The 16481-nt window shown below is 33.1% G+C and overlaps 1 protein-coding gene across 7 annotated transcripts in view; it reads left to right on the top strand.

The window, feature by feature from the left end:
* Positions 1-16481, top strand: part of SUCO (SUN domain containing ossification factor) — a 90625-nt gene that overhangs the window by 35405 nt on the left and 38739 nt on the right. For 3 of the 7 annotated variants that reach the window (XR_008714902.1, XM_055582251.1, XM_055582248.1), the window contains exons 7-12: positions 1866-1989; positions 2652-2788; positions 3828-3895; positions 11217-11324; positions 13637-13742; positions 16284-16304. Coding sequence is in view for 6 of the 7 variants with exons in the window: in XM_055582251.1 (XP_055438226.1) it covers positions 1866-1989; positions 2652-2788; positions 3828-3895; positions 11217-11324; positions 13637-13742; positions 16284-16304 (564 nt within the window). In the remaining variant the exon portion in view is untranslated. Of the gene's footprint in view, positions 1-1865; positions 1990-2651; positions 2789-3827; positions 3896-11216; positions 11325-13636; positions 13743-16283; positions 16305-16481 lie in introns of those variants that run through there. The other 4 variants (XM_055582249.1, XM_055582253.1, XM_055582250.1 and 1 more) reach the window with 4 other exon arrangements.

Here is a 16481-nt window from a genome sequence, read left to right on the forward strand (position 1 = left end):
CTTGAATACATTCTTCTAATTAAGGTTAAAATGACAGATTGAATTGTATGTCTTCTCCAGTTACATTTCTTCTCTCTGCTTCAGATATAACCACTATCTTGAGTTTGTTTTTTGTTTACATTTTAGAACATATTTTTAAGCTTTTTTCAAATATTCATTGCTATAAACAATACATACTATTATTACTTGGCATATTTTGAAACATAAAATGATGTCATTCTTAAATATCATTTTACTCAACATTGTTTTTAAGTTTTATTTATTCTTTGTTTTCACTGTTATATTTGATTCTACCACAATTTACCTGTTCTTCAATTCATAGATATTTAGATTATTTCTAATTTTTTGGCATTATGAATAGTGCTGTAATAAGTGTCCTTATGCATATTTTCTTAGGCACATATGTATGTTTTAATTGATATTTATACATGGGAATTAAATTATTGGGTCATAGAGTATGCATATCTTTAATATTGCTAAATGTCACACTCACTTTAGCAGTCCATAGATGTCCGTGGCTCAACAGGCTATCACATTTTAACCTCCATCAGTTTGGTATAATTTATTATCTTTAGTTTTCATTTGCACTCCCTGATTTTACTAAGAGTGAGCGCTTTGTATTTTCTCTTTACTCAGTTGGCTGTTCCTCTTCCACTTTTCCCCATTATTGATTTGTAGGCAGTATTTATGGTTAGTAATAATCCTTTGTTGTCTGAATGTGTTTCATATATTTCTGTCTGTCGCTTATTGAACTGTGTGGTTTATGGCCTTTTGATAAATTTAATTTTCAAATTTTAATCTAGGCAGATTTTATCAGCCTTTTAAAAAATGATTTCCTTCATCTTGCTGAATCCTGGTACAGCCTGAATCATGAAGATAACTTTTCTATACTTTCTTTAAAGCTTTGCTTTTCACATTTAAGTTTTTACAGCCACCTTAAAATTTTATAAAAATGATACTTTTATTTTTAAATTTTTTATTGAAATCTTTGGTGGCTCAGCGGTAAAGAACCCACCTGCTTAAGCAGGAGTTGCATGTTCAATCCCTGAGTCCGGAAGATACCTTGGAGAAGGAACTGGCAACCCATTCCAGTATTCTTGCCTGGGAAATCCCTTAGATAGAGGGGCCTGGCGGGTACAGTCCATGGGGTTGCAAAGGGTTGGATACCGCTTAGTGACTAAATAACAACAGCAACAATAGCTGATTGATAGTGTTGTATAAGACTTAGACACTACTGAAGTGACTGAGCACGTTGTGTTACTTTCTGTTGTATAGAAAAGTGAATCAGTTGTATATATATGTATATCAATTTTTTCTTCAGATTTTTTTTCCCATATAGGTTATTATAGTGTTCCATGTGCTATAATGTAGGTCTTTATTAGTTATATAAATGGTACTTTTTATTAAGGATTTAGTAGAAACAGTATGCATGCATGTATGCATGCTTAGTTGCTCTGTACTACCTCTAAAATTAGCTTGCTTTAATATATATTATTTTAATGTAGATTTTAAGGTGGATTCACAGCAATTGTAGTATCTGTACAGTTTTTGTATGGGTAGTTGTTGGCTTATGAAATTATATAGAGTTTTTTATAACCCATGCTAATACTGCTAACATATGAAGGGATTCATCCTGTGGTACTCAGGTAGAAGGTTTTAATTCTTCAAAGAGAAACTCAGCTTTTAAGTTAAACCAAAACTTTCCTTTGTATGTTTTTGTTTTTTTCCAAAATACTATCATTCATTATAAAATTGGACTTCTAGTTTAATTTGACAGAAACATTTGTATTTACTAGTATAATTTATTCTGTTTTCTCTGTATTCTTTGAAACCTGAAATCTATTTATTTTTGACATTTCTTTCAGAGTTCTGATTATACAAAGCCAGGAGAAATAGACCCTACACCTGTCACAAATTCCAAAGATCCAGAAGATATACCAACATTTGATGAATGGAAGAAGAAAGTTATGGAAGTAGAAAAAGAAAAAAGTAAGGAAACATTATAATGTAATTTTTTTTAAAGGGATTGGTTTAAATATGCAGTTTCTCTTTTTAATTGGTAAAGTAAAACTTCTGAAAACTTTTTAAAGGTGAAACTTACCAATATGCTTTTGGTTACCCACATGGAATTTATGTATGTCTGTGTCTTATTAATCTTAATTAAAATACATTACTGTAAATTATTAAACAAGGCTAAAATAAGATAAAGTGGGCAAAGCAGTGATTTTCCATCTCAGTTTGTAAGAGGAAAGTTGAAGCATGAAAAGTTCTCGGTCATAAAGCTTTAAACTGTAAACAGAATTGGACTAAAGTATTACACTTTCTCTTTGTTGTTGTAAAAGTCTCAGAGTTAAAAATTTTGTTGGGGTTAGTGATGGATAAACTTCTATCCTTAATACAATAAAATGTATATGCAAAAGTTTTGATTCTCATAGTAAACTTCATTTTATGAATTACACTAAGCATAAGTCAAGTAATGTGGATTTTTGTAGTTAATTTGTTTACTAAGGATATAAAGCTCTTCATACGGGTTTTAAAAACATTCTCTTTAGTATTAAAACCTGGACTCTAGATGGCAGCCTGTTGTTCTTGAGATTGTTTGTTGTGGGTATTTTCAATCATAATCATCATATATATATGTTCATAATAAGGTTTGTCTGCAGGTCAGTCAATGCATCCATCTTCTAATGGAGGTCTACATGCCACAAAAAAGGTCCAGAAAAATCGAAATAATTATGCTTCAGTAGAATGTGGTGCCAAAATTTTGGCAGCTAACCCAGAAGCCAAGGTACTTAAGTACAAAATTCTTCTGTACATATAGGAAGCTAGAGATTTTATTAAATATAAGCAGTGGTTTCCTGGAAACTATATTTTAACATGAGCTATTTTCCTAATCCACTAATAAGTGCAAGATTATGCTTTTAAAGACATGATTTCTTACGTGAATTCTTAGTGTATTGGTTGATGCATTGCACCATTTTTTTTTAAGAGCAGTTATAGGTTCCCAGCAAAATTGAGAGGAAGGTCCAGAGATCTGCCATATGCCCTCTGTCCCCACATATGTTAGTCCCCTCCATTACCAACATCTCCCACCAGAGTGGTACATTTGTTATAGTTGATGAATTTATATTGACAGATTGTTATCCCCTGAAATCCATAGTCTACGTTAGAGCTCACTCTTATACATTCTGTGGGTTTGGATAAATGTATAATGACATGTATCTGTCATTATAGTATCATATAGAGTATTTTTACTGTCCTAAAACTCCTCTGTGCTCTACCTATTCACTTCTTCCTTCCTCCAACTTTTGACAGCCACTGATCTTTTCACTGTCTCCCTAGTTTTATCTTTTCCAGAATATCATATAGTTGAAATCATACCATATGTAGCTTTTTCAGACTGACTTCTTTCACTTAGTAATATGCATTTAAGTTTCATCTGTGTCTTTCCATGACTTGATAGCTCCTTTCTTTTTAGTATTGAATAATACTCCATTGTCTGGATGTACCATAGTTTATCCATTCACCTACTGAAGGGCATATACTTGGTTTTTAAACTTTTAAAACCTGTGTTTTAAAAGGAAATAGCTAATAGGAAAAATCATTTTGCTTCTATAGCAACAGATGTTTAATTTCAGTTGTTTTATTACAAGCCTTACTTAGCATAGTATAGACAAAACTTGTAAATTTTAGCCGCTGTTATGCTTTCTTCCCAGGTGTTTCAGTCTCTTAGGCATATTTTAAGATCTAAAAATATAGAAAACCTAGAAAACTTGAGAGTTGAAGTAAATGTTTTTCTTTATTTCCTTCCCCCTTTTTAAAAATAGAGCACATCTGCTATTCTTATAGAAAATATGGATCTTTATATGTTGAATCCTTGCAGCACTAAAATTTGGTAAGTAATATAAAATTTAATAAAGTATGCTTCATATATATATATATATAAACCTTTTATGTTAGGGTTAGATTGATTTGTTCATACAGTCACTTAATAAGCATTTATGATTTGTTCATATATCACTTAATAAGCATTTATGATTGGTGTTGGTACTATACTTTCCTTAGGTCCTGGGGTCTAAGGACCTAAAATGTCTTTCTTTTTAAGGATGTCACACAAAATTGACAGATCTAGTTCAACAATTATCAAGTAGTATGAAAAGTATGGCTGAAAAGATACTGTAGAAACAGAGATGATATATAACTGCAGAAGAGAATGAGCTTGCTAGAAGAGGTGATTTATGAGCTAAATCTTGAAGAATTAATTCCTTGAATTCATAAGTAAGTCACAGATAAGGGAGACAGAGGTATTCAGGAATTGTAAGAAGAGACCAGTGCTAATAGGAGCGAATGTCTTCTGGGCAGCTGTAAGTAGGAGCAAACTGAAGAAGCTGTTTTAGTGATTACAAGAATAGGGGTACAACTAGAGTAATCATAAAAGATGAGCCAAGAGACTCAGTTTAGCAGTAATTAGGCCATTCATGCTATGTATACACAGCTTAAAAGTTTCTGAGGTTTATCCTAAAGACCATAGGGAGTAATTTTAAGTAAGATAATAAGTAAGGTAGTTTTAAGTAAGTTTGTTTTAAGTAAGGAAATGATATGACCTCACTGGCATTTTGGAAAGGGTTTTCCTCAAAAGATGGCCTACAGCATAATGCAGTTGGAAGCAGTGAAACCAGTTAGGAACCTGCTGTCATAGCTCATGTGGAAAATAAAGGCTTTAATTAAGGCATGGCAGTTTGGTTAAAGAAGAGAGAGGAAAATCTGAAAAATGTTTATAGCAGTTAAAATTGACAGCTTTTGCTTAGAAATCGGATGTGAAGAAGACAGAGGCATCTGGTAAATCTCCCTGGATTTTGGCTTCATTGCTTCAATCTAATTCTTCCATTAACTAAGAATATAGACAAAGAAACTTTTGGGGGATATTGCCAAAAGTTTTATTAGATTACTTGGTTTCATTGATCAAAAACAGCTATTTTAAAAAAGAATTGAGGTAAATCACCACTATTTTACGGATTGATTAATGATGTGGTATAGTCACTAAGTCATGTCTGACTCTTTGCAACCCCATGGACTGTAGCCTGCCAGGCTCCTCTGTCTGTGGGATTTCCCAGGCAAGAATACTGGAGTGGGTTGCCAGTTCCTTCTACAGGGGATCTTCCCAACCCAGAGATTGAACCTGCATCTCCTGCTTGGCAGGTGGATTCTTTTTTTTTTTTTTTTTTTAATGCTTTTATTTATTTATTTATTATTTATTTTTTTTAAATTTTATTTTATTTGTAAACTTTACATAACTGTATTAGTTTTGCCAAATATCAAAATGAATCCACCACAGGTATACATGTGTTCCCCATCCTGAACCCTCCTCCCTCCTCCCTCCCCATACCATCCCTCTGGGTCGTCCCAGTGCACCAGCCCCAAGCATCCAGTATCGTGCATCAAACCTGGACTGGCAACTCGTTTCATACATGATATTTTACATGTTTCAATGCCATTCTCCCAAATCTTCCCACCCTCTCCCTCTCTCACAGAGTCCATAAGACTGTTCTATACATCAGTGTCTCTTGCTGTCTCGTACACAGGGTTATTGTTACCATCTTTCTAAATTCCATATATATGCGTTAGTATACTGTATTGGTGTTTTTCTTTCTGGCTTACTTCACTCTGTATAATAGGCTCCAGTTTCATCCACCTCATTAGAACTGATTCAAATGTATTCTTTTTAATGGCTGAATAATACTCCATTGTGTATATGTACCATAGCTTTCTTATCCATTCATCTGCTGATGGACAGGTGGATTCTTTACCACTGATCCTCCTGGGAAGCCCGTTTTCCTCTTTTAGATAATTGTTTATTCACACTTTTCCAATTTACAATAATACATTTATCATAACATTCTCTTATATATGGGAATTTGTTTCTATACTCTTTGTCGTGTTCCTTCGGTCAGTTTATCATTACCTGCAGAAACACCACACTCTTTAGCTTCATAAATTTTAATACCTGGTAGGGCAGGTTTTTGTACCATATTCTTCAGGACTGACTGGGCTGTTCTGCTGCTGCTTGCTTTCTTTTTTTTTTTTTCTGTTAAATCTTAAACTTATTCTATTGAGTTTCCCAAGTGTCCCATTGGATTTTGTTTGAGATTGTATTGCATCTTTTGCTGACTTTTAAATTTTGAGTTTACTTATCCTATATAGGGCATATCTTTAAGTTGTTTTTAATGTCTTTCAATTATTTTTTTTAAACTTTTCATGAAAGTATTGTGTATCTTTTGTTAAATTCATTTGTGGGTATCAGCAGGAAACTAACACAACGTTGTAAAGCAACTATACTCCAGTAAAAATTAATAAAAAAATGATGTTGTATTTAGATATCCAGTTTTTTTTAATGTATGAGTCTTAGATCCAGCTACTTTTTTATAGTCTCTTATTTTATTAGTTTATATGTAGAATCTTTGAGGATTTCTGCATAGAAAATTATAGCTTCCCTACATATTTTTCTCCTTTTTAAAATTTTCTAATCCTTTTTATTATATTTTACTTTCTTTTTGTCATCACATGCTGGCTAGATCATTGAGAAAATTGTGCGTAGTGATAGTAGGCAGTTTCATCTTATTCCTTATTTTGAAGGCAGTGCATCTAACCTAATACTTATAAGATATGCGTTTTGTGTTTTGTTTTTTGTTTTTTTTTACTGAAGTGTAGGTGATGGTAGTGGTAAAAAACCCATCTGTGAGTGCAGGAGATGTAGAGATGCAGGTGCAATCCCTGGGTTGGGAAGATCCCCTGGAGAAGGGCATGGCGACCCACTCCAGTGTTCTTGCCTAGAGAATCCCATGAACAGAGGAGCCTGACAGGCTACAGCCCATAGGGTCACAAAGAGTCAGACAAGACTGAAGCGACTTAAAGCACATAGTTGATTTCCAAAATTGTATTAATTTCAGGTGTACAAAATAGTGCTTCAGTATTTTTCTTGATTATATTCCATTTAAAGTTTTTACAAAATAATGAGTATATTTCCCTGTGTTGTACAATATATCTTTGTTGCTTATTTAATCTGTGTATAGAATTTTATGTCTCTTAATTCTGTACCCCTATCTCGTCCCTCCCGTTCCCTCTGCCTCCTGTTAGCCACGAGTTTGTTTTACTTTCTTCTTGTCTTCTTCGTCATGGGTGGATCGACCCTATGTTCATGGGGTCATTTCTGGGCTCTCTGTCCTGAGCCTCTGATCTGTGTATCTTGTTTCTGTATCTACCATGCTGTTGTGATTACTGTAGGGTTGTTGTATAATCTGCAGTTAGGGAGTATGATATCTCAAGCTTCTTTTTTCTCAAGATATTCTCAATTTGAATCTCAACTGTAAAGCCTTCCATGCTTCAGGGAAGATGTTAATTTTAAATTAAATATGTGATTTCAAAAATAGGACATTCATGTGGCTCAAACTCAAAAAGGTGTTTAAAAGAGGTAGAGGAGCTACAATGAGAAATACACTTCCAGTCTATCATCTATCTTCCTATTCACTGTTGAATTTTTAGATACCTTTTTATTTTCTTTATGCAAAAACATAGAGATTTTATTTATCTCTCAGTTTTCACAGCAGCATATTATACATAATATTTATCACCTTGAATTAAGTTTTAACTTAAAATTTTCTGGTGATGTTTCTATTTCATTCATACATAAAACTTTTTCTTTCTTTTTTTTTTTTTTGATAACTTCATGAAATTCCATTATATAATTGTACCAAGATTTAACTACTCTTATGTTGATAGTATTTGGGTTGTTTATAGTAATCTTTTGCCATAACAGATAGTTATTATAAATAAGCTTGTGCATGCATTGTTTCATACTTGTGTGAATAGGTGGCAAGGTTTAAAAACCATATTTAAAAACAGTAATTATGAGACGGTATGCGTGCTAAGTTGCTTTAGTCTTCTCCGACTCTTTGCAACCCCATGGACTGTATAGCCCACCAGGCTCCTCTGTCCATGGGATTCTCCAGACAAGAATACTGGAGTGGGTTGTCATGCCCTCTTCCAGGGGATCTTCCTGACCCAGGGATCAAACCCTTGTCTCTTAAGTCTCCTTCATTGGTAGGCGGGTTCTTTACCACTAGTGCCACCTGGGAAGCCCATACATGAGTCTGTATAGGTTTTCTATTTCTTCTCAACTTAGTTTTAGTAAATTAGTTTGGTTAATTACATTTTTCTAGAAATTTGTCTTTAATCCATTTTGAAGGTTTTTGTAATGAAGTTGTTTATGGTATTCTCTTAGAGTTAAAAAATCTTTTCTTTGTACCTTTGCAGATAAGTCTAAGGTTAGCTCTGTTCTTTCTCAAGATTATTTTGGCTATATGGGATATTTTGTGTTTCCACCTAAATTTTAGAGTTATGCATTCTAGTTTTGTAAAAATGTCATTGGTATTTTGATAGGGATTGCATTGCATTTGCAGATTTGTGTAATATGTTGATATCATCTAAATTTTGACATGTGGTATTATGTCAAAGTACTCTTATATTTACGTCTGCTACTTTACTGATCTTTTAAGATTTCTGACCTACTATTAATTAAGAGAAGTATGTTGAAATTAGATGTGTCAGCTTTTATACATAGTTTTACTAATTTACATGTGGTGTTATCTACCTCTAAGAAAATATAAAAGATGAGGCTTCGATAAAAAAGCATTTTAAAATCAACCTTTATGAGGCACAATAACATATGTACTACTAATTTTATATATATATATTATGAGTGTTTACTGCTGCTGCTAAGTCGCTTCAGTTGTGTCCGACTCTGTGCGACCCCATAGACGGCAGCCCACCAGGCTCCCCCGTCCCTGGGATTCTCCAGGCAAGAACACTGGAGTGGGTTGCCATTTCCTTCTCCAGTGCATGAAAGTGAAAAGTGAAAGTGAAGTCGCTCAGTTACACTTTAATATAAGTTTTAGAAATGTTAAATCTTCTTGGTGGATTGACTGTACACCTGGTAATACATTTGTCCAAAAATTTATTTTAATAGTATCAATAATATAGCTCATATCTTCTTAGAAATTGAGAACGTTGTATGCAAAAGAGGTAGAGGAGAATTTGCTTTTTCTTCTTAGTGCTCTATTAGATTTGTAAATAAAAAGCAAAATCTGAGTCTGATTTTCTTTAGTTTCCTCTCCCTGGGGTGGTAGTACAGTGTTTAGGCTTTGGAGCCAGATAGATGTCTCTCTTAACTTTTAACTTTGTTACTTACTGGCTAAATAACTCTTAGTTAGGGCTCTTGATTCTGCCTTTTTAACAGAGACAAATGAACTGTGGTTTGAAAAAGATAGTTAATTTTCTGACACAGAAACCTCAAGTTGATATGTGGGGCAGGGGTATAATAGAAAACAATTAAAGGACACATTTACCTTCTGTCATGTTTTTCTACCACCTCCAAGATGTTGTCCCTGCCTGCATTGCTGTGATGATTTCTTCCTATCACATCTTCATTGTGACCTACCTGTAAGGTGGGAGAAAGCAGAAGTAGAGGTAGCAGCTTCCTTTTGAAGGCTTGACCTGAAAGTTGCACTGGAGACTTCTGCCCACATCCCATCACCATAATTAAGTAACCTTGCCAAGACTGGGAAAAACAGTCTTTGATTAGTGACTATATGCTTGGCTACATCTTTGGAGAGGGGAACAAGTTTTATTTTAAAAAGGCAGAAAAGAAAAATGTGAAGTAACCAATTGAATGATTCTGTAAAATAGAGATAATCTCCTGTGCATTTTGGTTGTAAGAATTAAATCAGAGCATGGACATAAATCATCTAAAATGGTACCTGACACAGACTAAGCATTCAGCAACCGTTAGTTTACTTTTTATCAGGAGCTGTTCTCTGAATCATGGCTGTTCTTACCATCTTCTGGAATTCAGTTCTGTTGCTCCCCAACATTAACACAATATGTTAATTGTAATGCTTTTAATTTAACATTTACTTGTCAGTGTATATAATCTCATTTGATATAATAATTATTTTATTAAAGTATTGATTAGAGTTAGATGTCATGAGTATTTCTTTCCCCAAATGCCATGCTAGATGTAGTTTTATTTTACACATGCAGAACCATACTGTTAATGTTTTCCTAAATAGCAATATTTTGTGGCATCTTTTCCAGGTCCATGATACGTATCTCAAATATCATTTTTTTTTTTTCAAAAATTTCACACACGTGATTTCATATAGTTCCATAATAACCCTTACTTTTCTTTCCCTACCCCTATTTGCCATCCCCTGTTCGTCTCCCCACTGGTAACCGCTAGTTTGTTCTCTATACCTGTGAGTCTGCTTTTTTTTTGTTTTATTCACTAGTGTGGTGTTATTTTTAAAAACAGTTTTATTGAAGCGTAATTGACATATAAAAAACTAAATGTAAAATAAATTGTAAAATGTTAAAGTGTACAGTTTGATAAGTTTTGATATGTATGCATCTATGAAGCCATCACCACAGTGAAGATAATAAACATAATCTGTCTCCCCCCAAATTTTCTTCATGCTCCTTTATGATTTTTCCTTCCCCCCCCTTACCCCCATAGCAATTACAGATCTGTTTTCTATCACTATACATTGGTCTGTATTTTCTATATTTTTATATAAATGCAATATATAGTTTCTAGTATCATTTTTAATAGCTGTTTGTTATTTCATTGTCTGAATGGGGCCATAATTTGTCAATCAGTCCTCTGTATTAAACATTTAGGTTGACTTCCCTCCCCTCTAGCCCTCACTTTTATAAACTGTACTTTGATATATTTATTAAGATGCATATAAAAGGGTGATCATTTGGAGCTGTGTGTCCATAGATTAAATTTCTAAGAGTATATTGCTGAATCAACAGCTGTGGTACCTTTTGAGATAATATGGCCAAACTTCCCTCTAGACTAGTCAGGTGACACTCTTACTAGTTCTTCGTCAAATCATTCCTTCTCCAAGAATGAGCTTTGTCATTAGAAAAGAATCTTTATTAAAAAAATACTGTAGGACAAAATCAGTATTTTTTTCCCTACTAATGCTATGCTTGGGGAATACTTAGGGGTGTTCTTTCTCAAATCCTCTTCCTTCCTTCCTTTTTTTAATGAATAACTTAATGGAGGTCTAGTTTATGTAGGCTGTTAATGTCGTGTTTAATATGAATTGTTATTCTAGTTGGTTTATCTAAATAATTGTCTTGTGCTCTTTTTAAAGGTTTGTTATTGAACTCTGTGAACCAATTCAAGTAAAACAGTTTGATATTGCAAATTATGAATTATTTTCTTCTACTCCTAAAGACTTTCTGGTTTCTATCAGTGACAGGTAAATTCTAAAGCTGGTTTCTATGGAATTAATATTGGATTTTCAGAATAAAAATTTTAAAATGGGTCATGTTTTAAAACTTTAATTATTTTGTTTTTTGTTTCAATCAACTTGTATCCATTTGGAAGAACAGTAATAATACTGTTGTAGGGTAGTCATTTGTTAGTTTACTTTCATTAACTTATATAGTGCTTATAACAACCCTCTGATGTTATTCCCTTATGAGATGAAACAGAGAGAGATTAAATAGCCTATCTAGGTCATGTGATTTGTGAGTTAGACAACCAAGATTCAAACATAGATCTCTATGATTTTGAAGTCCTTACTTTTAATTATTATGCTGTATTGCTTCCAAACATTTCTTTAAAAAGTTATTAAAAACATATGAATATTTCATTTTACATCATTTTACAGCATATGTTTTTGTTAAAGTGTATTTTAAAAACTTTGGTATATATGTGTGATTATAAGAGAAACATACATTCTAAGGAATTTGGTAGAGAATCCCAGTTCTATCAACCAAAGATACTGTATTAACATTTTAATACATTCCCTTCCAGTCTTTTATACACATTTATATGTTTATCAGATCAGATCAGTCACTCATTCGTGTCCGACTCTTTGTGACCCCATGAATCGCAGCACGCCAGGCCTCCCTGTCTGTCACCAACTCCCGGAGTTCACTGAGACTCACTGAGTGAGTCTCAGTGAACTCAGTTCAGTTCATTCACCATCGAGTCAGTGATGCCATCCAGCCATCTCATCCTCTGTCGTCCCCTTCTCCTCTTGCCCCCAATCCCTCCCAGCATCAGAGTCTTTTCCAATGAGTCAACTCTTCGCATGAGGTGGCCAAAGTACTGGAGTTTCAGCTTTAGCATCATTCCTTCCAAAGAAATCTCAGGGCTGATCTCCTTCAGAATGGACTGGTTGGATCTCCTTGCATAGTTCTATCAAAAATCAGTTTCGATGCTTACATCTTGAGAATATCCTTTTTTTTGTTTTAAACACATCGTTTTTAATAAATACTTGATATTTTCCTCCAGATGGAGGTATTTGTTCATTCCATAAATGCTTTTTGAGTGCCCGCAATGTTACCATGTAAGATGCTGTTATTTATTTAATCCTTCTTTTATTATTGACTATTAAGAATTTTCTGTGGTGTTTCTTCCCCTACCCTACATGTAGCATTGCCTATATATAGTTTTCAAAATGATTTCTCAAGATCTCTTACTCATATTTCTTTAACTAACTTAGCTCAGATCATTTCCTTTTTCCCTAAGCTGTAATTTTCTTACCTGTCAAATGAATGTGTTCAGCTATGACAAGTAAAGTGTATTTTTTTAGTGTGATAAGAGAATACTCATTACTTTGAGGAATTCTCTAAATGCTGTAGTAAAGAAAAACAGTAGTTTGGGACTTTTGCATTAGATTTCCTTTAAAATCGAAAAAGCTGTGTAAGTGCTGTGAAATTCAAATATGATAGTAAATGACTTTTTTTGTTTCCCTTTCAACCAGTACTTATGCTTTATATCATCGCACACTTCAGTTCAGTTCAGTCGCTCAGTCATGTCCAACTCTTTGCGACCCCATGAACCGCAGCACGCAAGCTTCCCTGTCCATCACCAACTCCTGGAATCCACCCAAACCCATATCCATTGAGTCAGTGATGCCATCCAGTCATCTCATCCTCTGTCGCCCCCTTCTCCTCCTGCCCTCAATCTTTCCCAGCATCAGGGTCTTTTCAGATGAGTCCGCTCTTCACATCAGGTGGCCAAAGTATTGGAGTTTCAGCTTTAACATCAGTCCTTCCAATGAACACCCAGGACTGATCTTTAGGATGGACTGGTTGGATCTCCTTGCAGTCCAAGGGACTCTCAAGTGTCTTCTCAAACACCACAGTTCAAAAGCGCCAATCTGAGCACACACTTACTGGTACATAAAGAGTAGTACCTCATCCTTCCAAAACACTCTCTTGGCTACTTTGTGTTTTAAAGCCTCCAGTTTACTTGGAAGCCCTGTAAAACTCCAAGAGGCACTCCTGGTCCTTTTTGTCTTCTTCTTGTCTTCTATTTGATAGTGTGATTTTTCAAGATAGTCTTTCTTCATAAGGAGAAACCTGTCAGAGTTTAGTTGGAAAAGAAAATGTATTTATTCAACTTGATGCTTAACTCATATTTAAACTATGTTAAGTGAATGTGTTACCTGGAGAGGGGAAAAAAAAGTACAAGATCTCATTTGAAAATGATAGGACCTCTCAATGTGTGATTTATGATTTTCTAAAAAGGAATGTTAATATTTTTTTTATTTTCTAGATACCCTACAAATAAATGGATTAAGCTGGGTACTTTCCATGGTAGAGATGAGAGGAATGTCCAGAGTTTCCCTTTAGATGAACAGATGTATGCAAAATATGTGAAGGTAATGTTTATCTTTACAGAACTGTGTTCTATAATGAAACATACCTATTATTCATACTTGATACCTCACCTATTTAGAAATAAGAAAAATTAAGAGGAAATGTATTGCTGTATTCCTTTTAATAAAATAATTCTTTCTTGAATATATTATTTTATGGGACAAATACTAATACATTCCCTTTTATGTAACTGGAAACCTAGGCTAGTTTTTTGATATCTGTGGCTTTGATGAGATTCCAAATTATAACTCTTAATATTTTTGAAGTCTTGATATAAAATGTCATCTTTATAATATTATATTTCTTTATATTTTAAAACCTGAATCAGTTACTCACTGCTGTCTTTAAAGCAGGTCTGGTTTCTTATCAAAATCTGATTCTGAGATTTCTATTTTAATGCCCAGTTATTTTTCATTATAGCTTTTTGTCTTTTGTATATTCAGGTGAAATGTTATATGTCTAAGTAACAATTTCAAATAAAGTTTTAACCATTTAAATTCCTGCTGCAACCTAAATGTCCACTGACAGAAGAATGGATAAAAAAGCTGTGGTACATATATATGATAGAATATTATTCAGCCATAAAAGAGAACAAAATAATGCCATTTGCAGCAACACAGATGGACCTAGAAATTGTACTAAGTAAAATAAGACAGAGAAAGATAAATATCATGTCATATTGCTTGTATGTAGAATCTATAAAATGGTACAAATGAACTACTTACAAACAGAAATAGAACTACAGATGTAGAAAAGAAACTTATGGTTACCAGAGGGTAAGGTGGAGGGTAGGAGGAGAGATAAATTGGGAGACTGGCATTGACAAATGCACACTACTATACATAAAGTAGGTAACCAATAAGAACCTACCATATAGCACAGGAAACTCTTCTCAGTACTCTGTAATGACCTGTATGGGTGAAGAATCTAAAAAGAGTGTGTATAAAAGAGTGTGTGTGTGTGTGTGTGTGTATGTATATGTATGTGTGTATATATATCTGATAAATTTTGCTGTACAGCGGAAACTAATGCACTGTTGTAAATCAGCTATACTCTAATAAAAGCCATAAATTCCTACTGCCTCTCTCACCAGTCTTGAGGTGGAATTATTTACCAAAATAGAATTATTATCACTCTTGAATTTAGACAAAATATGGGAATTTCTTACTCCTTTTTATTTCTTCCTTTTTTTTTCTTTATGATACTATAGCCATACCTTAAAGTACAACTGTGTTGTTAGTAAGACCTTTTGGAATGACAGCAGCTCTAATTTTCTTCCTAATTATTTCTTCTTTAAATGTGAAAACTTATACCTACCTACTTGTCTCTTGGGATTTTACTTTCTGTGTCTTTTGTAAGCATGTATTAAATTGGCTTCTGTAAATGGGTAAACTTGTAGTATTCCTACTCTCCATATAAAAATATTTTTATAAAAATGCTGTTTTTAAAGTACAGTTGATATTTTCAGTTAATGATTCAACAGTGTTCAGAAAAATGATGATACATTTTCAGTTTCTTTTTAAAGTGAATTCTGAACCAGTTTAATGACCTTTTTATGTTGCAGTTTCTATACTGTAATGCCAAAAAAAAAAAAACATAAAATACTTTGGCAGATGATACAATACCTGATTTTGCAGTGAAAACAACTCACACGTTATAAAATAGTTCCAAGAATCATTCTTTATAGAGTCTACTTTGTTAAAAACAGAACATTTTATTAGTGATAACAGAAAAATCCTATATAAAGCTCCCTACTTTGTCTTCTTTATAACGGGAGACTATAGAGCATTTTGATGACTGGTTTTCTTAAAAGCCCTATTTGGTAGATTTAAACCTAAAAGCAAAAAACATTTACTTCTGATTCTTATTTTATATTGATAAATGTTATATAAGTTTACCTGAGTTTTGCTCATCCCAAAAGAATTAAAACTCATATTTAAAAAAATGCTTTTTAATAGCTTATATTTTAAAAATGAATTGATAAATATCCTCTAGTTCTATAAGTTATACTTAAAATAGCAGCATATCAGAAATCCAAGTTTTCCCCAAAATAGTTTGTATATAGTATTGTTCAAGAATAAATATTATTTTTTATTATGTTAATCTTTTTATCAATATGTATGTTCATAGATATGTATAGCCACATATAGGTATCAATGTATTAATTAATATGTAGGTATATACATGATAACATTTATAATACTTAGTGTAATATAAGACAGGTTATTTCTAGATATGCTTTAATTACTTTTAGAATGCTTTCAGATCTAATGGATAAATAAAACAGCAGCAGTGGATGTTAAGTTAAAGTTAATTTATTTCATTACAGTTGCACTATAGTTTCTAGTTGTGATGGTAAAAATAAATGCAAGTCACTGCTTTGGTTTCTGCAAAGAAATGAGTACTACAATGTTATCCATCACAGTATATTGCTTTCTATACTTTAATTATACAATATAATTTACAAATATTGAATGTTGCTTATGGCATGTTATTCAGACTTTGGAACTGATTTCTTTTTCTTTTCCTTTCTCTTGCTTCAGATGTTCATCAAGTACATAAAGGTTAGCAACCTTCTCTTTTGCAATATTGAATAATAGGGCATGACATATTATTGCATGGCAAAGCAGAACTTTACAAATACTAGTTTTGGGGAAAATTAGGACTTTATTTTTAGAAATATTGTAATGAAAAAACAATATTTTGTTAGATAATTTCACATACACTGTGCTGGCTTGCCA

Source organism: Bubalus kerabau, chromosome 5, assembly GCF_029407905.1.
Source record: "Bubalus kerabau isolate K-KA32 ecotype Philippines breed swamp buffalo chromosome 5, PCC_UOA_SB_1v2, whole genome shotgun sequence".
Taxonomy (NCBI): domain Eukaryota; kingdom Metazoa; phylum Chordata; class Mammalia; order Artiodactyla; family Bovidae; genus Bubalus; species Bubalus kerabau.